A 23,917-nucleotide genomic window follows, 5' to 3' on the forward strand; every position below is an offset into this window, starting at 1 on the left:
TATAATATAGGCTTTGGATTCTGCAACTATCTACATTTAAGGGAATCGAATTGTAAAGTTAGGTCTAGTTATTCAAATTACCGCATCTTTTCTTTCTACTGCATTCAGTGCCTTTTGGGAAATCAAAATAAGTGGCAAATGGTATTTATTTATTTTTTTGGATATTATGCATTTGATCTTGTGCTAGTTTTTGGAATTATACCAATATCTTGGAAGATTGCTGGAGATTTCATCAGTTACATCAGTGTGAAGTTGCTAAAAACGATTAAAAAAAAATGCTACTCGGAAGCAATTAAGTGTGGCAGATAATAAATGGGAAAAAATAAATTAAGATGATAGAAGTGTTCCTAGGCAATCCATATCTGCCATTTTTTAGACAAGTGAAATCAATTTAAGCTGGAGGTTTAGGAAATAGAAGGAGATCATCAACAACTTTAATGAATAATGCTAGTGACATTGTCATAGAGGGATAGGATTCAAGTAGTCAACCTCAAATTGTTGGTATTAACTGACGTATAATCTGCCAGAGATTTTGGGGAAAAAATTACTGAATTGAAATTATACAAAATCAATTATAATTTATATGTTGTCATGACCTGAGCAGATAATCTTAGGCTGCCAGCGGAGCTGGTTCAACCAAGCTTCCGATGGTCTGAGTCGCAAAGTCAATGCAGTGTGCAACCAAATCGGTAAAGGAATTTGTCAAGAAAGATGCCAAGGTCGGCGCTCAACGCAGTTTCCTTGAAACAGATTCGTCCCACCTCTAGCTGTGCTTCGAGGTCCTTTCGGGTCATTTGTTTCCCATGATACAACGACAAAACCACACACACAACCAAGCGTTAGTTGTTCGTGGCGAACAGAGAATGCACCTGAGTGTTATTACGAGTAGTTCCGTCATGCGGATAATGCACGACTAAGAGAAAAGAATTAGAAACGACAGTGGAGGAATTCTTTTGCTATTGCTCTCGCTTTCGCTTATCTTCCGCTCCTTTCCTCTTTGCTCAAGATCCAGACTCCTTATATAGGAGCTCTCACCTTGCCTGCAATGAATGACCAAATTATGGTCATTTAATGTTGGGTTTAATGTCGCCATTAATGAGTTTAATGTCTTTATTCATGTCAAGACATTACGAAATCATTATTAATGGGTTTAATGTCACATTTAATGCCGAGACGTTATGAAATCACCATTAATGTCGAAACGTTACGGAATCGCCATTAATTTCATATTAATGCTTCCATTACACTCTTAAGCAGGTAGCAAAAAGATATTCAGGTGGCAAAACGTTGGTTCATTCTTTTAGGCAAATTTTGCTTCGACCGGTCCGATATTCGACGAGTGCAGGTTGTGCTCGTACACGAGTCAACTTGGTTCAGTCAAATCTGATCCTTGGATTTTCACCCCTTACGCACCCACATGTGAGAGAGCCTCTCCCCATGCATATGTCCACAATATCAATGCATGTGCCATAATTTAAACCAACAATAAAGCCAAGAGACTCACAATGTGGGTCTAAAAACTCATGCACAATAGAGTTTCTTCTTCTCTACCTCTTTTTTCCATTCACATTTCCAACATTAACATGGTTCGATAATGGTGACATATTCTTGGTGTGTCTTGTAAGGGGGTAAAATAACCATTATGAGTTAATTTAAATTTCTGTCTCAATAAGTCTTCATGGATAAAGGTATAATTCATTGTGCAAGTGGAACAGGAGATATCAAATTGCTCCGTTCTGTTGATTTTTTTCAATCATATGGATTCCAGGTCGAGCATTGGAGGAGCTACGAAGTTCTTTATACAGTGATATTCATACTTTGGAAGGAGCAAAGCACAAAAGTTATGTGGTCCTGTTGTGGCATTGACCTTCAATTTCATTGTGACTGTTGGAATAATCATTGTGGCAAAAAGGCGAATACGCTCGCCCCCAGCGCCTCCGCCAATCCGTCCCAAGGCCAACACGGAGGAGGTAAATCACGGGCGGCTACTAGCCTTTGGAATAGTGACTAACACATAAGGGAGGACTGTTGGAATAATCATGACCAACAAAGTGGTGGGTATCTCATGTCTCCTAGACAAACCAATTTGGTGCTTCCATTTCTTTAAAATCCTACTCCTGTGCGGAATAACTCCACGCATTCCTTTCGAATCACAATAGCCAATTCGTTCAATATAGGTTTCTTTTTGTCTGAAGAACCAGTGATCTTTGTTTTGCAGGTGATGGACTAGGTCGGATTCAATTTTCCAGTAGCCCTTTCTTTTATCCATTATGTAACTTCTTGGTTGCTCATAGCTATCTTCAAGGCACTCTCACTGCTTCCTGCTTCACCTCCTTCTAAAACTACACCATTTTCTTCTTTATTCGTCCTGGGTGCAGTGATGGCTATGGCCACTGAACTTGCTATTGTTAGCCTACTACATCACAGGTGACTCCCGTCCGAGTTGTAACTTGATTTGTGCTAATTCTTACCTAATGCAAAAAATGATCCCCTTTCTTATACTAATGCTTAAAACTTTCTTTATTTCTATTGATTTCTGGTTTTTATTGGCAGTGTGGACTTCTATCAGATGGCTAAGATAGCTGTGACTCCAACAATTGTTCTTGCTGAGTTTATGATTTTTAGTAAGAGGGTGACTCTTCAAAAGGTTTCTCCTTATGATGCAATTTGAAATTTATTTAAATGCAATTAATTGGTCTAGCATAAGCAAAAATATTTAGAAGTGGCCAATTTGTAGTAGAAGTTGTACATGCTTGTATTCTTTTAGGACTTGCTCTAGTTGCCTTTTTACATGTATACCCTTCCCAAGTTAAGCTTTGGATTACATGTATATTTAGCAGAATCTATGTAATACATTATACACATATTCTTTCTTCATATTGAACCTTTGCACAAAGCACCATATTTCTGCCAAGATCATTTAAATTGGGGAGGGGGGAGTGGGGAATGGTATCCAGCACTTGTAAAGAAAATGGGAGAATATTTGACAGTGACTGAAAGATAAGACTATTATAAAGTTTCATATCATGCGACCGAAATTTCTCAGTGTATATGTTTGATTATTTATGGATACATATGGACTATAATGAATTGTTTTTGTTGGAATCTTTCCTAGATTTAGTTATGATACCATACCCTTTTTCAGAAGAATCTCCAACACCTTTTCATTTTCATGTCTAATACAGGTTATCACACTGGCTTTTGTTTCAATCGGTGTGGCTGTTGCGACAGTTACTGATCTGCAATTTAATTTTTTTGGTGCTTGTGTCGCATTGGCATGGATTGCACCAAGTGCTGTAAATAAAATTCTATGGTCAAATTTGCAACAAACAGGCAACTGGACTGCGCTTGCATATGTGGAATAATAGCATAGTTGTTTCTATTCACCACTTCTAAAAGTGCTGCTAAATCAGTTCGTCTGACCAGGTTAATGTGGAAGACAAGCCCGATTACCATATTCTTCTTCATGGTTTTAATGCCATTGCTAGATCCCCTAGGTGTATTATCATTTTATTGGACTTGGAACAATGCATCTGCCATCATAATATCAGCATTATTTGGATTTCTTCTCCAGTGGTCTAGGGCTTTGGCGCTTGGGTGAGTCACTAGTCACATTTAATATGATTGCGTTAGTCTCCGAGTAATGATAATTTACATATGCTAAATTGTACCTCAACTGCACTAGGTGACTAAATGTTTCAACTTGACACAATTTGCTGCTGTCAGATATTCAAATTTCACCATATTGTAGGAGGGTAGTTATACTTCGACCGTGTTTAGGATTTTGTCCTATTTTGTAGAAGGTTGTTAGTCTAAATGATTAAGCTTGCATTAGCTTATAAAGCATTTGATACTTCCAAAGTAGTAAAATACACAATTGATTCAATATCATTAGAGAAAGAAAAATTAATGAGATTAGAATATAGTTTGTCCTAAAAGAATGAAGAGAGGGTGTGGCATTTAATCAATGACTAATAAAAGATTTTGGTCATGTAAGTTGGCATGTAAATGTTCTCAGATTACCTTTAATCATTTTGCTTTTTTAACTCTTTTGACACGATTGATACTGCACAGTGCGACATCTGCAGTCTCTCATGTTGTTCTCGGTCAGTTCAAGACTTGTGTAATCATGCTCGGTGGATTTGTGTTCTTCAACTCCGACCCTGGAATGGTTAGTCTCAGCGGAGCAGTTGCCGCTTTGTGTGGGATGCCATTCTACACTTACCTCAACTTGCAGTGAGTGAAGCAGACCTCGGAAGTGACTAAGCCACTACTCTCAAAGCAGAATTCTATTGCCGCGAAGCCTAAAACAATCATCGAAGAGGATGAAGTGGAAAAGATGGATTCTGCTTGAGTAAACAACGCTGTGGAAGACAAAAAAAATAAAAATCTATTTCAGCAAACAGCTCCATGGGCTGATCTTGTTGTTGGCTCGATTAACCTTTTCAACCTTTGTTTTAGTGTCTCTATTTTCTTCAACAAGAGGATAAACATGCTTTTCTTTTCCCCTTGTTTTAGTTAGTTTTGACAATCAAAAGATACTCTTGCTGCTGAAAGAGTTAAACTGTGTATATGTATATATTCATTCCTGGAAACTGAAGGCTTAGTACCCGAAAAGTGTTTTAAAAAATGGTTCGTGCTAGTCGAAACTACTTGCTTTATTCGACGGACATGCTAAACAAGTTTGAGACAGGGCCAAACTTCCATGATCATGAGTTTGTCATGAAACTTCCGTGGTCACGAGTTTGTCATGAGACAGGCTAAGGTTCTGTTGTGTTGCCATGAGACTTCCAATATCCCCGTTGTCTTTCTCCTCTCTGTGTTTTCTTCCTCTTAGTGTGGTGTGGTATCGAACATCATGTATGATGTATCATCATGCCGGCATGTCTTGGTAGATAGAGTTGTGGCTAGGTCAGCTAAGTTTGTCCCAACTAGATCGAATTTGATCAAAGTATGTGAGATGAATGTATGATGAGTTTAGTTATCCTGAATTATAAGTAGTTCGACTTTGTTGGGTTGAGTCAAACACCAATGCTCTGACTAAAGTTGAAGGATGCTTCAGTTAGAAGAATATATCGCCTAGTCAAAGCCTCTCCTCCCGAATGACCGAAGTTCTTATGTCTCATTCTATTGTATGATCATCATCAAATTAGTAACTAAATCATCCCAAATCATGTTATATTTTACTCCTCATTTATTGTTTACACTAATATTATTATATTATAAGAAAATGAATATTCTATTTGGAATGTAGCTACTAGTTTAATACAAAATTAGGAATAAATATTCTTCTTTAAAAAAATTGCCCATTTTGCCACCTTCACACACACTTAAAAATTAAGGGTTACAGAGTAAATATTTTCCCAGAGAGGGTGTTGGTGCATATAATATAGCGTAAAATTCGTAAAAGGCCAATTTGTTATTTCACGAAAGAAAAAGAGGTTATCTGCATAATAGCATCCTCAAGTCCGCACCAGATCCCACGAGTTCGTGTTATGTTAACTCTGTTCTTATCTAACACACGCAACTTATCATGTTGGCGGGTCCCTTGAGAATCGACTTTTATTATCGAGACACGTTGCAAGTAAGCTGCTCGCTGTTGTGTATGATACATGACATCCTTGTGTTCTTCGGGTCCCCGGTGATCGAAAGTGTCGTTCGAACTCACTCCTCGTGCGCACCCCTTTCGTTTGCCTTGGCTCCTCCCCATCCCGATCCACTCGAGTCCTTCTCCTCTGGTTGTTTGAACGAGGCAGCGGGCGGAAAACCTAGACGTGGAGGGGGAGGGCGAGGGAGGAGCTGGTCAACCCCCGCTCCATCGCGGTCTGAACTGCCGAAATGGCACAGCAGCTTCGGCAGCAGCTGGAGGAGGTGGGATCGAAGCTGGAGAGCCTTCCGGCGTCCAAGGACGCGCTAATTAAGCTACTCAAGGTTGGTGATCTGAACTCGGTTCTCAGAAAAAGCTCGCCTTTGCGTAGTTGTTTCTTTGAATTTCTAGCGTTTCGGTGCGGGGCAGTCACACTAGGTCGCTGTTAGGGTTCGAGTGAGGTTGCTCGTGGAATTGTGGTTACAATGGAGTATTTTTGTGCTTTTTGTAAGCAAAATGTTGGTTTGACATATATTGGATCCGTAAGTTGTGTCTTCTTGATTTCCCATGCAGTTTTTTTTGTCGGAATTAAAGTTAAAGTGTGGAGTTTAAATCACGTAAGGGCCACCAAAGATGGAAAGTTTGACAGGTTAACTTAAAAGAAGGAATTATGTTTAAGCTGTGAGTCGTCTCTTGTTGGCAACTTCATATAAGACTTAACTCCCATAATCCTCGAGTTGATTTTGTAAAACCTCTCTTACGCAGCATCTTTGTCATATGGGATAGGCTGACTTCATCAAATATTTGCAAATGGTTTTTACTTCCTGAGAAAATTGCATCTGTGCTTGAACTTGAGCATATTGACAGGCACTATGTGCTGCCTCACGATTTTCATATCTTCTGCTGCATTATTTTTATCTCTGAATACTTGGTTCATTGATTAAATTTCTTTAAAGGATAATTTGCTGAGCCTCAACATATCTCCGCTTCATCTCTATCCCATAACCTTGGATATTATTTAACGTTGATCTAGTTTATGATTCTTGTCAGAGTTTGATAGCTTTTAAGTTTGTGGGTTGGAGTTCCTTGTCGTCACTGAATTTGTATCCCACATAGTATTTGCTCTATTTCATTGGAAATTCATCTTCAGTCAATAACAATACACAGCCTAGACGGGGGAACACAAATGGTCTAATTTCTTATGTGTTTAACCAATTGAATGCAAAATCAAATCCACAAGAGCTTAATTGTCTTAGCAATCTTTTGTTCGATGATTTGATGTGGGAATAGCTAATATGAATGTATTGAAATAAACTAGTGATTTATGCTTTGAAGTATAGGTTGGCTTCAAGTTGCAGTTGTTGGCTCATCTTTTCATTCGCCTCTTGGTCCAACTCGCATAACTGACAACCTACTTTTGTGATTTGTTACTGACATAACTTGGCGCAATAGTAACGTTGGTGTCGTGTGACCTAGAGGTCACGGATTCAAATCTCGGAAACAACCTCTTGCAAAGCAAGTAAGATTGCGTACAATAGACATTTCCCCGGGACCCTGCATTGGCAGGAGCTTCGTGAACAGGCTGCTCCTTTATTGACATAACTTCAACTGAAACACAATGTTGATTCTTGTCGATATATTCTCTACAGCTGTAATTAATTCATTTATTTTGGCTAGCCCAACTTCCTTTGGTTTTGGACAATGACCATTCAAATACCTTAAATAACAGAATACAATACATTGATTCTATCGCTGTCTTTGGTGTAGACATGTGGTAACAAATAAATAAACAATAACAGTATGTTATTTATTTTGAATAGTTGGTGTGATGGTGGAGCTATTTGTTCTTACATGTCTTAACTCCAATAATTGAGGGATAGATTAGGTTGCCTATTGTTTATTTTATGCAACTTATTTTTAATTGATTTTGTAGCAAGCTGCAAACTGTCTATCCGAGATAGAGCAATCACCAGAACCTTCAGTCTCAGACTCAATGCAGTCTTGTCTTAATGCATTTGCCCAAAAAGAGCTGTTGACACATCAAGATCGTGATGTAAAAGTTCTCGTAGCAACCTGTGTATGTGAAATCACCAGAATAACTGCACCTGATGCTCCTTATAGTGATGATGTTCTGCGGGTTTGTATTTTCTTCTCTAGAGGAAGCAGCATTGAGTTCTTAAAAAGTATTAAGATATTTAGTGTGTAGACTGATTGAACCTCTCTCTCCTAGTTATAATTTGTCTGTTTTTTGCAGGATATATTTCATTTGATTGTTGATTCCTTTGTGGGATTAGGTGATATTGACAGTCCATCATATGAGAGAAGGGTTGTTATCCTAGAGACTGTTGCCAAATACAGGTCATGTGTTGTGATGTTGGATCTTGAATGCTATGATCTCATACTGGAAATGCTCAAAACATTTATTTCAGTTATCAGGTGACAATGCTATTGCAATCATTTTTCCATTGCAATTAAATCAAGTGAATTTTCTTTTCAATTATCAGTTGTTGATGAATAATGGACAGCTTCAACAGTAGGTTACCATTAATTTAAGATGTTGCTAGTCAAATGGTCAAACAATCATTAAATCTCAAGAACAAGAGGTTGAGATTCCATGAGACATTGGCATCTCAGTTCATCTACTTTATGCAAAATACATATGGGATGGCAATATTACAATGTGAAAGGAAATCTGTAGCTGACTAGATAGAGAGCTTAAAAAATCATTTGTAGATTGAAATCATCAATACAGAAGTTACTTAAAATAAGATAAAGAATTTATCTGTTTATGTTGTCAGTTGATGTAAAAGATCTAAAAGTTTATCCTGATTTTGTTTGCAATGAATTGGATTTATATTGATAGTTTATGTTGGTCTATGAAGCAAGATAAAACAATTTTAGGAAGATATTCATGCTGTTGTTGAAGAAAATATTCTTATTGGTATCAACGAAATGGGGATTGCTGATCAACAAAGCTGGCATCCTTTCTACTTCAAAAAGTGAATGTAACATTAACTATGTTCTTTTCTTACTTTATTTATTAAAGATCACTTCTTATCATTGCTATAGTTGTCTTTTTTAATTATTAAAGCTGAGTAGCATAGCCAGTTCTCTATTTTCTCACAGACTCTTAATTATTTAAAGCTAATAAGAAATATTAATAACTGAGAACATCAGAAGATGGTCAGCTTCACCAGAATCTGCACCTTAAATTATTTTGGTGCATGGCTGCATAGTGCTCATTTATAGTCGTCGTATACTAGCTCAATTTGTTTTAGTTCTTGCAGCTAAACACTTGTTCATTTGCATCACGAGGATGAACGCTATGAGATTTTTATATCATTTTCGTCTGTATTGTAATCATCAGTAGCGCTAAATATTTGTCCTTTAGAGTATACTTGAACTATGGTGACTTAATATGCAGTGATGGTCATCCCCAAAACATCCTTACGTTGATGCAGACTATCGTAACACTTATTCTAGATGAAAGTGAGGAATTACAGGAAAATCTTATTGTAATCCTGCTTTCAGTGTTGGGTCATAAAAGAAATGTAAGGCTATAGATTTTACTCTGATTTTTTCCCTTTAGTTTGATTTTTTTTTAATTTGTTTTTACATATCATTTTCTCATTGTGAAAGTGTTGTTTTGTAATTGTGGAACTAGGGTTGCTCTATGGCTGCACGGAGACTGGCTATGAATGTTATAGAACGTTGTGCAGGAAAACTTGAACCATTCATAAAGCAGTTTCTTGTTTCTTCACTGTCAGGCGATGGCAATTATTTGAATTATTCAATTGATCATCATGAAGTTATCTATGATTTGTACCAGTGTGCGCCGCAAATTCTGGCAAGAATAATTCCTTATGTAACAGGCGAATTGTTGGTAAGTTTCATACCCTTGACTATATGTTCCTATTCCACTTAAGTTATATACACAATGGATGGTTTTTAGGGTGACAATTGGCTCCCTATTTGTTTCTTCAGTGAACTTTATTAGATAAATAGGTAGCCATATTGCACATTACATTGGTCTGTTGTTATACTGTGATGCTGCCTTGTGAGGCAATGTGCTTTTGATGTTTATGTGTGTATGGCAAGAATAATTCCTTACATAACAGACAGTTGTTGTAAGTTTCATACCCTTGACAATATGTTCCTAGTTCCACTTAAGTTAGATACTCAAAGAATGGCTTTTAGGGTGACAATTAACACCCTATTTGTTGCTTCATTGAACTTTATAAGATAAATAGGTAGCCATATTGTACATCATTACATTGGCCTGGCACTGTACTGTGAGGCTGCCTTGTGAGGCAATGCACCTTTGATGCTTGTGTGAGTGTGTGTGTGTGTGAGAGAGAGAGAGAGAGAGATATGATATAGCCTGGTTTATTTCTTTATAATCAAATTCAGAGTTGTAGTTGAATCTTGAGATGAATTTTTTACTAGTGGCTATGATTCTTTGACTTTGAAATTTGTAGACAGATAAGTTAGACATTCGGCTTAAAGCAGTTCAACTACTGGGAGAATTATTTTCTTTACCTGAGATACCTGTCTCTGAAGCTTTTCACCCTGTCTTCGATGAATTCCTGAAGAGATTGACTGACAGAGTAGTTGAAGTCCGTCTCTCTGTCATTGATCATTTGAAGAATTGCCTTATTACTAATCCTGAACGTCCTGAGGCTCCTCAGATTATAAGTATGGGGCCAGTAGCCAGTCATTTTTATCATCTAATATATGTTTTGCTAACATTTGATGGTGTGAAATATGATTGTTATTTTTTTCAGAGGCACTTTCTGACAGAGTGTTGGATTATGATGAGAATGTTCGACAAAAAGTTGTTGCTGCAGTTTATGATTTGGCTTGTCACTCTTTCAAAGTAATTCCAATTGAGACTGCTAGTTTTGTGGCTGAGCGTCTGCGAGACAAATCTGTTTGTACCCCATCTCTTTGATACTTATTTACTCATCTGTTAATGTTGATTTCCTGATTTGTACTATTGTTTTGTAATCATCCCTTAGTTGACTGTAAAGAAGTATACCATGGAGAGGCTTGTTGATCTGCACCGACTATATTGCTCAAAAAGCTCTGATGGTTCAACAAATTTGGATGACTGTAGATGGATACCAGGGAAGATATTGAGATGTCTATATGACCGAGATTTTAGGTATGTAGCACACAAATAATTTAAAGTTGGTGATACTGATAATTTTGGTTGCTCAGAGAGTGACCTTTATTTCAAATGAGAATTGCTATGATTTCTTTCTGTATTCGCCTTCACATGCATAATCAGACATTATGCACAAAATTGCTTCCAATCATCCTGGCATTTCTCAAACTGCAACAAGTTGGAGTTCATAGTCATCAAGCCGTCGTGTTGAACAATTTGTGTCACTTTAATGCTTTGAGCATTTTTCTAACCTTTTTTACTATTTGTCACAAATCCACACATGCCCGTGTAATATCATCTCAATTTCATCAAATTTTGTTATTATCCTTGTTCTTTGATATGCAAAGAATCTTAGTATAATTATTAAATGCGTAATTTCAAACTGCTAGTATCCATCTTCATTTTGTCATTAACAAAATAATGTTGTTTTGCTGAAACATAAATGATGCTTTAGTTAATGAATAAAATACTCTCTTGGTAAAATAAAGAAATATAACATAATGTGTTAAAGTAAAGTTTTTTAGCTGAGATCATACTCATGAAGTGTATCATTTTCTTTGGTTAGTTCAATTGATCACATGCTGACCCTACACAGTTGGATAAGATTTGGTTGTTGTTAGTTCAACTGATCACATGTATCATTTTCTGCTTGAATTTTACAGTATGCACAGAACCATCGAAAGTGCCACCAAATTCACCTATCTCAATAATATAAGAACCATTTATCAGAACCAAATTCACCTATCTCAATTTAGTTAGTTTTGTATAATATAAGATTCATTTATCCCTGACAAAGTTCTATATTCGTTGGAAGCTTGCAGAAATTATGCACAAAGTGTCATTCATCAGACTAACTATTTAGATCTTTGGGTTGGTCTGAATCTAATGGCCATTAAGTTGGGCAATAATAAAAAGGAATTCATGGACAATGATCTGGGAAGTTACTAAATTGGCATCAGCAGGGCCAATATAATTTTGAAACTGTGTGTCAGAACCAATAATCATACTCTTACAATCTTAATCAATGACAACAATCATACAGGATATCATACTCTTGAAGTGTTTTAGTTAATTCAGTTGATCTTTAATAGGTGCATCATTTGTTTCTTTTTTTTTGGGTCTTGGTGCAATCAAAATGGTTGCAGAGAACCACAAATAGTACCACTAAAATCACCTATGTCAAAGGTTGGTGAGTATTGAGACTGAATAAGAGATAAAGTGAATCATAGTTCTTATTATTGAGAATTCATAATCAACCTGGAGGACGACCATCTTCTGGGTGACTAGCCACAAAGATTAATCACTAACTTATGTGGAAATGTAAAAAGTGGAGCACTCTTTAATTCTAAATAAAAATGATTCATCACCCAATAGCTTCTCTCTTCTTGTTCTCAAGCTTAGAGGTTGATGAAAATCTGCCTTAATTTGCTGAAGAAAGATACTGAAACTGGATTTATAATACGACTCCATTATAATTTCGGTGATCCGTTAGACGGCTATATATCATGTAATGTTGTATTAGTATGTAGCAACAATAAAATACAAAATGGTTAAAGCCTTTATTCGTGTTTACAGTGTATTACTATACTTTTATTGTACCAACTCAAACATTGATCACTGCAAAAAAAAAAATTGCTACCTAGTGGTCTTATTGGTCGTTGATTGAACCAGTAAATTTTCGTTACTAGGTGGTATTGTACATAAACTCTGCTGGGATATTCTTATATGTAGAGCCAGAAATATATTAATTTTCTTTTTCAGATGTTCCTTGTTTTATTTTTTAATTTGGTTGATTGACGGGTTAGGTTAGGTGCAATTCTTAAAGACACTTGGTCTTGATTATAAGCAACAATTTGCAGGTTGGAAGCAGTTGAACTTATCCTTTGTGGATCTTTGTTTCCGCCTGAGTTACCACTCAAAAATAGGGTGAAACATTGGGTGTCAATCTTTTCGGTGCTTGATAAATTCGAGATTAAAGCCATTGAGCAGATTCTTTTGCAAAAGCAAAGGTTTGTAGTTCTGATACAATAGTGAGGGGATTTTCTCTGTTCAGCTAGGAGTATCTAGTTTGTGATATATTCTCCACGGATTTTCAGGTGATTTCCTCTTGGATTGCAGGTTACAGCAAGAAATGCAGAAGTATCTGTCTCTTAGACAGACATATCAGGTTTGCCAAGATGGATGATCATACTGGTGATTGGTTGTTTTGTGTTGTTATTACAAATGGATCTTAAAATGCAGGAAGATGCATCTGAATTCCATAGAAGAATTTTTGTTTGCTTCAAGAGCATGTCTCGGTTGTTCAATGACCCTATGAAGGCTGAGGAGAATTTTCAGTTTCTCAATCAGTTGAAAGATGCTAATATTTGGAAAATCTTGACAACACTTCTTGATCCGTCCATTAGTTTGCAGGAATCATGGTCACGTCGGGTAGTTACTTGCATATTCCTTTATTGTTCTTCCATTGTGTTCTTTTTTAGCTGTCAGCTTTTTAACAGTTGGAATATTATTGAACACCGAAATGATGAAAAGATCAGAGTTGCAAGTTTCTCCATAATTTAATTGGATATATTTACAGAAAATTCCATGCTTGCTATTTGGAGTCTGCTAAATGTGGTCCATAATTGAATCCTTTTGTCACTGTTTGCAGGATGAGTTGCTTAGAATTCTTGGTGAGAAGCATCCACTTTATGATTTTATGAATACACTTACTTTGAAGTGTTCATACATACTCTTCAACAAAGAGTTTGCCAAAGAGATACTATCAGAAGCTGATGTTCAACATTCTGCTGGAAAGACGAAGCTTATTTCCTCCTGCATGAACGTGCTTACGGTACATACGTTTGCAGTTGCTTTAAATTGTAACTTTACATGTTGTATATTGTACAATACAATTCATACAAGTTTAAGCACATGCATTTGATGTCTTTTCGCTGACAGAATTTACATTAATGAAATGCAACAGAAGTGATATTAGTTATTTGATTCTCAGTATTGGTAGCTGCAATTTAATTTGCTAAAATGAAGTGATAATTTTCGCATTGATCTCTGATTTTGCTCATTGTATCAATTGCGTTATTTCTACATATTGTCAACATCTGGAAATGTAGTTATTGTATACAGTTTGTTCCCAAACAAAGTACATCTTCGTTTGAATTTATGATAGTGATTTTACCTTTTCACTTTCAACATTAGGCTCTTTAGTCTTTTCCTACAGAAACTGTTGATCCCTTATTTCAAATTATAAATATGCCTATTTCAGGTCATTTCAGGTTATTCTCCCTTGCTTTTAGCTGGCTGTGAAGAAGATATTCTTCTTCTTCTGAAAGTAGACAATGAATTAATTAAGGAAGGTATTGCTCATGTTCTAGCAAAGGCTGGTGGGTCCATTCGTGAACAACTGACAATGACTTCAAGGTAAAACCAGTTACCAGCATGCTATGAAACTACAATTGCATACTTGTTTTTTCTTCCCTTTGTGACTCCCTGGTTTCCTTGTTAAAGCTGTGGACATATGTTTACATAGACTTTATGCTTGTTCATCATATTGCAGCTCGGTTGAACTTCTTTTAGAAAGGCTGTGTCTAGAGGGTACCAGGAAGCAGGCTAAATATTCTGTACAGGCCCTATCAGCAATAACTAAAGATGATGGTCTCAAGTCACTCTCTGTTCTTTACAAGGTTGCTATTAGTTTAATTTTGGTAAACTTTCTTTGAGGGGATAGCTAGACTAAAAAACTTTTCTGATTGATTTATCAGAGGCTTGTGGATATGTTGGCGGAGAAAACACATTTACCATCTATTTTGCAATCACTTGGATGTATTGCTCAAACTGCTTTGCCAATTTTTGAAACCAGAGAGGATGAAATTACTGAGTTCATTACCAGTAAAATCTTGCAGAACAGAAATGTAAGCCTTCCATTAAAATTTTATCTAGGTCTCTATAGACTCTTGACAATTCTTATGTTTGTGATTTTCCCATTTTGCAGAAGGCTGATGAAGTTTCTTTAGATAATACTCAATGGAATGAAATATCTGAACTGTGTTTGATGAAGGTCCATGCATGAACTATAGTACTAGATTACTGGAAAACCATTAGCGGTCAACATAAGACTTTCAAAAATCATACATTTCTATCTTTTGTGCAGGTGTTCGGTATCAAAACATTGGTAAAGAGTTACATGCCTGCTAGAGATGCTCATATGAGACCAGGAATTGAAAAGCTTCTGGAAATTCTTCAGAAAATACTTTCTTATGGGGAAATCTCAGATGAAATATGGTCAAGGTACTGAATATTTATTTTATTCAGGATAAACTTTGAGTGTTTTTTCCCCGCACTTTTATGTTTGCTAAATTGCAATCCTTCTTGTAGTGATGTTGATAAAGCTCATATGAGGCTTGCTTCTGCAAAAGCTGTTCTTCGGTTATCAAGATATTGGGACCAAAAAATAACTACTAGTTTGTTTTATTTGACTCTAAGAATTTCTCAGGTAATTTGTCAATGTCAACATGTTGTTTCTTAGACAATGAAATTTCAATCTGTTTATCTTTTGTGGATTCATTATGATGTTACCTTTTATGTCTATCATTTAGGATGCTTATGCTGAATCTAAGAAATCATTCTTAAACAAAATACATCAGTATATAAAGGAACGGTTGCTGGATGCAAAGTATGCTTGTGCCTTCTTACTTAGCTTTAATGATTTTCACTGCCCTGAATACGAAGAGGTTGGTCTTTTGTTTAATTTTGACCTAATAGATCATTTTTTTAATATTCAATTATTTGGGACATAGTAATTTTACTTTTAACAAGACACTTATCTTGCATTCCTGTAGTGTAAACAGAGTCTACTTGAACTTGTACACATATGTCGGCAATTTAAAATGCGGCAACTATCTGCACAATCTGACTTGAATGCCACCCCAGCTTACCCAGAATATATTCTTGCCTACATGGTCCATGCTCTTGCTCATGACTCTGCATGTCCAAATATTGACGAGTGCATAGATGTTCAGGCATTTGAACCTATTTACTGGTACGCCCTTTCCTTTTGAATTTGAACTATCGTTCCTTGATTATCTTTAATATTTGACAAAGTTGTATACTTACATATTCCTACCTGAGTAAGACAGTACTTACTGTATTATTTTCCACTTATTTTTGTTACTGCCTTTAGTCTAAATTATGAAGAAATAGAGATGATTATTTTTCTATTATTTTAGTTCGCTAAAATTCAGTCATTTTACTCATGTTTTGTTACAAACCGTTTTGAGAAATTATGCTAATATTTTTGTAGCTTTCAGGCGGTTGCATTTATTTCTTTCCTTGTTGTTGCATGGTGACAATGGTAACCAATCTGGTGCTTTTCCAATCCAGAGAAAGGAGAGCTATAATATAATCCTTTCCATCTTTCACAGTGTTAAAAGCGCCAGTGATGCAGTTGATGAAACAAAGTCAACTGTAAGTGATTACTTCTCCCAGACTGCCAAACAATTTCATATTTCAGCTCCATTTAATTGTTGCTTAGTCCTCTTGTTGCTCAGTCATGTTTCTTCTTCTATCCAATATTCATTTTGTTTTGGAGTGTCACTTACATTTTGTTAACTAACTGTGCTATGCATTTTGTTGGGGATATGCAGACTATACATGCTATATGTGAGCTTGGGCTCTCAATTTTGAAGAAACTAGTGCCTGAGCTTCAGGTCTCAGAGATTGATGTAGTTCCCTTGCCTAGCATGTTATTCAAAGCCATCGACGGTAGCCCTAATGATAGCATGACGGTGAGTCATTCCTGATTAAACGGTCTTCATCCTTTCAAAGGATGAAGTCTTACTCCATTCTTTTTTTTCCCTTGAGTTCTTCTTTGGAGATATCTTTTTTTTGTGTGCGTCTCTATATCTGTATTGTTAACTGTCTCTCAAATTAACATTGTTCCATTCTCCTCAACCATGGTTGAGTGAACAGGCTCAACACCTTCAAACTGTTCTTATTAAAATTGTATTCTTCACATGGAAAGGGAAAAGGCAAATTAGCTTATGATGAAAATCGTGGAGACACAAATATCTAATTGAACTAATATGTTATGGAGCCAAATTGTAGATGTGGAGAACATGTCATTCCAGTGAGAAATTAAACTACATTTCAGTGATAGAAGCTTTTTTACAAATGTTGTTCAATGTGTTCTAAAAGTTTTTTCAGAAATAGTACATTGTACCTGTGTTACTTCAAATAGGTATGATATCATCATAGTACTTAGACTATTTGATGTTTCATAATGAGGCATGATGTGTTGATTGTATGACGTCCAATTACATCATTGTAAAATGACTAATTTGATAAACTATTAGTTGTGAAGGATACGACCATCAGTATCATAATAGGTATATATGAAAGAGAGCCAGATCCAAGGTCCGAAATTCTGGTTCCAGTGCAGTTTAGGCGCCAGGGAACTGTATTGTTTCTGTGTTTTACCCGCCAACAGTCAGCTTGCATCATCACGGGTTATTTCATGCTGAGCTAGTTTTGGGTTCAATTTAGTCCTAATTAGCTTCAACTTAGACCTAAATAAATATTTAATGGGCAGAATAAGATATGTGGTGGTAGGCTCAACCCGATTTGGGTCAAACTAGAGTCAAACCAAGTTAATTATCATATTATACAACTTGAATCCGATTTTGTATACTAAGGATATCTTATATAGATCAATCCTATATAGATGAACCCTCTTTTGCTTCCTAACATTCTGAGCTTTTGAGTTTAGTAATTAATTGATCAACTTTAGTCACTTTAAGATGAAATCAAAACAGGAAGTCCTATCTTCTGATCCACTTTTGGCATAAATGCTTAGCCAATTGTATTTCCCAATTCTTATTTGCTTTATATTTTTATTAATGTCTTTCTGAACTTATATTTGTGTTGCTTTTTGACTGAACTTTGTTTTATCCCCTTCTTAGGATGACAACAAACGGACGTGGTTGAGTAGTGATAGTGCCTTGGCCCATTTTGAAGCTCTTAGACTTGAGAATAAAAAAATGGTATCCACCTACAGGATTTAAGAAAAATTTTGGAATTGTAAATTTGATACATCGGTAACCATCTGGTTCATCATATTCTGACTACACAATTTTTGTTCGTGCTATATTTTAGGGTGACTCAGCTGTTGCAGATGATGGAATGATTATAGAAGAGAATGGAGATGACAATGAGGTTCCTCTTGGGAAGATGATGGAAATTCTCAGAAATCAAGGAGCCAAGAAGAAGAAAAAGAAGAAACAAGTGAAAAAGGACATATTTGATGATCTGGAAAATATTGACAGCGAGTTTGACATTCTGGGTGTGGTGAGAGAAATAAATTTGGACAATTTTGAGCAAGCTCAAGACCCAGCAGAAATACTTACAGATCAGAGTCGCAGAAGTGAAAAGGTGTTTGGTAAAATCAATACTGAGAAGGAAATATCATCACCAAAAAGAAAACAAGATGTAATTGGGTTTGAGGTGCTCGTACCTACTCCAAAACGCAAAAGATCAATCTCCACGAGTAGGCCCAATTCATCAAAGGGTTTGAAGGGAAACACAAAGATATCTCCCCTACATTCTTTGTTAGAGCGGAGTTTGTTTGAGGAGGACAAGACTGAAACTAAAACTGATCTACTCTCATACGCGTCTGACATCTCATCCAAGAAAGGAAGAAAAGTTTCCAATGAAGTGCATGTTAAAAAAGATGCAGATAGCTCTTCAGAGGTTAAAATAAAATCATTTCATTCATATAAGGTTGTGGCCTTTCTAATTTGCTCATCATTATGTGATATATTACAGAAATTGGCATTACCAGATAACAGAAAGAAAGGTGATCAATCGAGAAGTACAACTAGTTCAACCAAAAAACGTAAAAGAAGAAGCATTGCTGGTTTAGAAAAGGTATGTTAACATAGTAACTTATTCATTATCTAGCTTTGTGATTGTTGCTTCCTTTCTTTTTTACTGATTACCAGTTCTAGCTAAGTCATTCCATTCCATTTCTATTATTGGCATATGCTTGATGCCAGATTAGGTCCTCAGTTTGCCCTTCTAATGATTAATTTCTTGCAAGTGTAAGATAACTATGATGATTGGTGATGTGCCATTTCTTGGAAGAACTTGATAAACAAAAGAAATGTGTTTCTAGACTGAAATATAGATTGTTTGTCATGCTACTCCAGTTACCTAGCTAACTTGCCACTAAAATTGAAGGGATCCAAGAGGAATAATAGAAAAATGAAAATCTTAGATTTCTGAATGGCTATATCTCTTCTTTTACCATCTCACATGTGGCATCTGTTTTGAATGAACCAATGATTATGACCTAACCATCTCCTTCACTCTGGTTAATAATGCTTCTAAACTTAACATTAGTCCTTGTTAAACTAGAACAATCGAACTGTTTCTCCATAAGTAAAAAAACTGAATTCAATTGGGGGGGGGGGTCAGGCGTTACATTCCTAAATGCAGATAGAATATTTAAATTATGCTCCTTGATTCTCAAGTACCAAAATGCATTATAGTTTAGAACTTAGAGTTAAGCGCCAACAACTTCAAGATATAAAGTAATGATCAACTAGAGACAATAGGAGGGCATGAAGAACGCTGATGTCAGTCTATCTAATAGATAAATGATTAATCCAATCTGTCTGATTTATTGAAAAATTTCTTGTCATGTCACTTTACTCAACAAAGTTCATTTTTCTGAGAATATTTGTGAAAAAAGATCTAGCCAATTTAGTAGAAAGTTTATTTTCATTAAATCTAATGCATGAGTCATGCATACTAAACATAATATATGTGGTAAAAAGATCTAGGCTTGGTTCTTCAATTCACAACTTTGAGTGTGTCCTGTTGCATCAACTGTACTTATTCTTAGCTTGATTTCGTCTGACTACACTGTTTTATGCTTGCACATCTTACAATTTGTACCAAATTATTGTTTTATGCTTCCTCCTTATCATTGATATGCTAATAATATATAGGAATTATTCTTAATGCATTTGCTAGCTTTTTTATAAAGAAAATTCTTAATGTTGACGAATCATATATGTTCGCAGTGTACGTCACTAATAGATCAATCAAATGAATCCGAGTTAGTTGGTTCCAGAATAAAGATCTGGTGGCCATTGGATAAACGGTAAGAATATGTAGAAGCCTTTTAATTGGTGGCTTACTATGAAATTTGTTGTTTTTGCTAATTAACTTGTCGGCTATTAGTTATATGCAGAGGAAAACAGTATTATTCATTTGCATAAATGTGTTATCGGCGACACTTTATTACTCTTGAAACTTAAGTTATTTATCCTATTTGAATTACGATGCTTCTTTTTACAGATTCTATCAAGGTGTCGTGCAATCCTATGATCCAGAAAACAAGAAACACATGGTAAAAAAAACTGTCTTAAGTTGTTACTTCTCTTTGGATTTGTTTTCTGGTTTGCAGAAGCATTTGCATCTAAAAAAAAAAATGGTTCCTTACCGGTCAGCAGTTTCCAAGTGTTATCTATTTTATTTGATTTTTTTATTTATTGGTTATATACTTTTCCAAGTGTTATTGCCAAATGTCATGGACAAATCAACAAGTTAGGATCTACATGCAACTGATGTACTGCATTTTTGTGACTACCAATGTCGATTCCTAGACTATTGTCGTCCTAATGAAGCTTAAAAATATAGTATTTTTATCAATGTTTTGTCAACACAATCTGGATTTAGAACTGCCTCAAATTAAGTTGACATTCATCTTACTACCATTTTTACCTATCTTGCATAGGTATCTCTTATGTATCATGTGTTTTTTTGCTTCACTGTAATAGATTCTTTATGATGACGGAGATGTGGAACTTCTTCTTTTAAGCAAAGAAAAATGGCAAATCGTCGATAACTCTCATTCACCGGCAAAGGTTTATTTTCTCTCAGCTCTTTTGTTTGCTCGAACCTTTATTAAATCCTTTTAAGTATCAAAGTTTCTAATGCATTGCTCCGCGTTACATTTTTTGCAGCAACTAAAATCCCATCTTCCATCAGTGTCTAAAGACATGTGAGTTCATCGTATCCTCTTGTTTGCTTTCATGGCATTAATGATACAACTTCGCTTAGAGGTGAGGAGGATAGAGGGAGGTCAAAGGAAGTGATACAACTTTTAGCTCAATGAAGCAATAAAATTTATGTTGCCCATTTCAAATAATTGAGATAAACACAGCTTGATGTTTATGATGATCAACAATGCATACCCTTATTCTAGAAGCTTGAAAACATTGTCGTGAAACTGTAGGATGAAATTTAATCCATTCTTTAAAAAAGTGCAATGAGGACTTCGTAGCTTCCTCTTGATTCTTATTCAGTTCTATCTACGAATGGCATTGCAGTTCACCGGAGTCTGTAAATAACAAGAATAACCATTCCGATCCTGGAAAAAATAAGGAGAGCAGGAATAAGTATGTAGAATCTAGTTGCTTTGTTCTTTTACAGTTTTGCCTATTAAACTAAACATCTAATTTACCAAATAGAGAACTTGACAGGTCTTCCTCCTCTAAGGCAAAGAAAATGGGTTCTACTAAAAAGAAAGCAGAGGAAAGCAGCAAACCAGTGTCAATGAGCAACACTGAAGCAGATCCTAGTCCGGGCAGTAAGGATGAGTCGGAGGAGAGGGGCATTCTTCAGTCTGAGTTCAATTATGCAAAATCAGGTACATATGATTATTCAGCCTTTGGTATCCATTTGTGCCAGTTCTATTATTATTTTTATTTATTTATTTGCAGCCTCACCAACCTCCGAAACAGAAGAGAAAACAAAAACTGAAGAGTTGGGTGATGAGGACAGGTCGCCAAATTTCTCAGACACCAAAGATAACTCAGACGATGAACCCATTGTATGTTCATCTTTCTTTCTTGATCTCCAGTATTACTTTCATGCTTGATCTTGCCGACAATGACCACTCTTCCAATGTAAACAAAAAATGATGCAGAATGTGTGGAGGCTACGAGCAATGAAGTCCACTTGATCCTTCAAATCCAGCCCTAACCCGAATGTGCATCTGCCAAAATGCAGCTTCTATTGCCAGGCAACCGCTACTACTAGGATTTTCGACATGTTGATAAGACTATGTAAAATAACAGATGCCGTATAGTCCAGTGCAAAATTTTAGGAATCCATCTAGGCATGACTTGTTCATGTGAACAATCGAAAACTTGATTACCTTTCTCGTGTTAGATTAGTTTAGATGTTTGTTATGGATTTGCAAATCCCATTCATTGCCTCCATGTGTTGTATCATGCAACTGCATAAACTAGCAAATAACCAACATGTTATTGAAGCTTCTTGTTGATGATTCCTGATGCTTGGTTAAGTTAACTCAATAAACCATATTTTGTATCAGAGTTTTGTATGAATTGATCAAGAGGATTTAAATCCAAACTGTCAAAATATCAAAGTAATAAGTTTTTGATCTGTTAAGTTATTTCACTAAAATTAATTGAGTTGGTAATGATTATTGATCAGAATTTTAGTAAGAACATAAAAATTAAGAAATGTAGAGAGTTATATTGTCGCACCCGACCGAAGGTTATCACGAGGGAGGTAAATCGTAATATCCGAATGGGCATGTAGCAGTCAGGGTATAATACGGGGATAAGAGATTTATTCTTCCGTTGTCCCAAGGCTCGACCTTGAGATCTCATTGTGGCAACTACAGAGGAGGGTGGAACAATAAGAATTTAAATCTCATTCAGGTTTATTGTATTTGTGATATTAAGTCATCTGTTATGATGTATTTATTTTGATGGTCGATGTAAATTTTTGTAAGATCAGATAATCACTGACTTAAATTATTAAAAAAAAAAATCAGAGATGCTAGATGTTGATAAGAATCCACCCCCATTAATTTGATGCAAACACAAACCATGGCATACTTCTTCCAAAGCCTCCTAAAGAAGTCAATTATTACGGCACCATCGCCGGCGATTACTTGTGATGAAATTGGGGGTCAAAATTGGGGAAATTGTAGCCGGCGGCGCCGCTGGGCCCTGCTTCTCCGCCACCGCCGCCGTACATGTTGAAGAAGTAGCCCACCATGCTCTCGCTCATGAGATTACTCGGTTGCGCTGGCGCCGGCGCCGGCGGCATGAGGAATCCAGACAGAGGGGGAGTGGCGAAGTACTGGGGAGCAGGGGCGGAAATGTCGGGAACAGGGGCGGCGGCGTTGCGGTGGTGCTTGGGGAGGTGGAGCGTGGGGGGAGCGTTGTGGCCGGAGGAGGAGTCAGTGGCTGCGCCGGCCTCGAGCTCGCGGTAGCGGTGGAGGAAGAGGGTTAGGGGGTCAAGGTAGTCGTCGAAGCCGAGCTTGCGCATGGCCCAGAGGACGTCGTCGGCGGTGACGGTCTTGCGCTGCTCGCGCTGGCACCGCTCGTTGGCCTCGCTGGTGATGAAGCTGATGTACTCCGACACGCACTCCTGGATCATCTCCTTCGCGTCGTCGGAGATCTTTGCGTGCGCCGGCAGCACCCGGCGCATGATACGGATCACGTTCGCGATCGGCATGAACCGGTCCTGCTCCCGCACCGCCGGCGCAGGATGCGGTGCTGGATGCGCTTGTAAGCCGCCACTCATGGCGGCATTATCCCTTTCAGCGGTGGTGGTCCGGGCAGATCCTCCGCCTCCGGCGCCGGTCAGAACTGCAGAGTGCAAACAGCACGAAGAAAGGAATTCACATTGCACACCCTATAGTTTTCAACGATATCATTGAAGTCCCTAGTTTTATTTTGTAGTTAATGTTAGAAACACCAACTGAGGTTTAGTTAATCTCAAAATACCCGTTAATGTTTCTATTTTACTATTAACAAATTTATTCCAGGGTTTCTTTAAAAATTATCCAAACTTTGTAGTCGTGACGACAATTTAATCCCCTGCATGCACGCGAAAAGACCAAACAAGCGCCGTCGTGTTGCCACGTCCCTAGCACACACGTGTCGACCTCAGGAGAGGTAGTGGACTTGACGCCTCGCGAATCTAAAAAGCACCGTAACGTCAGACGATGCTCACGCGATTGGCGAGCGCCGACAGACGGCCGGATGGCGCGGAGCGATGAATCCGACGCCCCAGCTTGAACACAAAATTCATACGCACGCGACAAGAGACGTTTGGTGTCT

The 23,917-nt window shown here is 36.9% G+C and overlaps 1 protein-coding gene and 1 pseudogene across 2 annotated transcripts; both read left to right on the forward strand.

The window, feature by feature from the left end:
* Positions 1 to 2,221: 2,221 nt before the first annotated feature.
* Positions 2,222 to 4,479, forward strand: LOC121997569 (annotated as a pseudogene).
* A 1,168-nt stretch (positions 4,480 to 5,647) lies between these two features.
* Positions 5,648 to 22,089, forward strand: LOC121997571 (sister chromatid cohesion protein PDS5 homolog A-like). Of its 2 annotated transcripts, none has more exons than XM_042552048.1 (33): positions 5,648 to 5,931; positions 7,521 to 7,724; positions 7,842 to 8,023; positions 9,012 to 9,138; positions 9,252 to 9,470; positions 10,066 to 10,282; positions 10,372 to 10,517; positions 10,606 to 10,751; positions 12,614 to 12,763; positions 12,873 to 12,921; positions 12,996 to 13,184; positions 13,405 to 13,587; positions 14,017 to 14,171; positions 14,308 to 14,434; positions 14,513 to 14,662; positions 14,743 to 14,808; positions 14,902 to 15,038; positions 15,126 to 15,243; positions 15,347 to 15,481; positions 15,590 to 15,789; positions 16,058 to 16,214; positions 16,394 to 16,534; positions 17,708 to 17,788; positions 17,901 to 18,494; positions 18,570 to 18,671; positions 19,832 to 19,911; positions 20,109 to 20,160; positions 20,591 to 20,677; positions 20,777 to 20,814; positions 21,143 to 21,211; positions 21,284 to 21,462; positions 21,536 to 21,645; positions 21,742 to 22,089. In XM_042552048.1, the coding sequence occupies exons 1-33, from the start codon at positions 5,839 to 5,841 to the stop codon at positions 21,775 to 21,777; spliced, it is 4,719 nt and encodes a 1,572-aa protein (XP_042407982.1). In that variant the 5' UTR covers positions 5,648 to 5,838; the 3' UTR covers positions 21,778 to 22,089. The 2 variants fall into 2 exon arrangements, with proteins under 2 accessions (XP_042407982.1, XP_042407983.1); XM_042552049.1 differs by having other exon boundaries at positions 15,599 to 15,789.
* Positions 22,090 to 23,917: the final 1,828 nt, after the last annotated feature.

Source organism: Zingiber officinale, chromosome 6A, assembly GCF_018446385.1.
Source record: "Zingiber officinale cultivar Zhangliang chromosome 6A, Zo_v1.1, whole genome shotgun sequence".
Taxonomy (NCBI): Eukaryota; Viridiplantae; Streptophyta; class Magnoliopsida; order Zingiberales; family Zingiberaceae; genus Zingiber; species Zingiber officinale.

What these genes read in the sequence shown, in the direction of transcription:
- LOC121997571 (XM_042552048.1), top strand. Translation starts at nt 5,839, where the DNA reads ATGGCACAGCAGCTTCGGCAGCAGCTGGAGGAGGTGGGATCGAAGCTG. An exon ending in ATGCAGATAGCTCTTCAGAG is followed by an intron (nt 18,495 to 18,569) that starts GTTAAAATAAAA and finishes GATATATTACAG; the next exon opens with AAATTGGCATTACCAGATAA. An exon ending in GTTCAATTATGCAAAATCAG is followed by an intron (nt 21,463 to 21,535) that starts GTACATATGATT and finishes ATTTATTTGCAG; the next exon opens with CCTCACCAACCTCCGAAACA.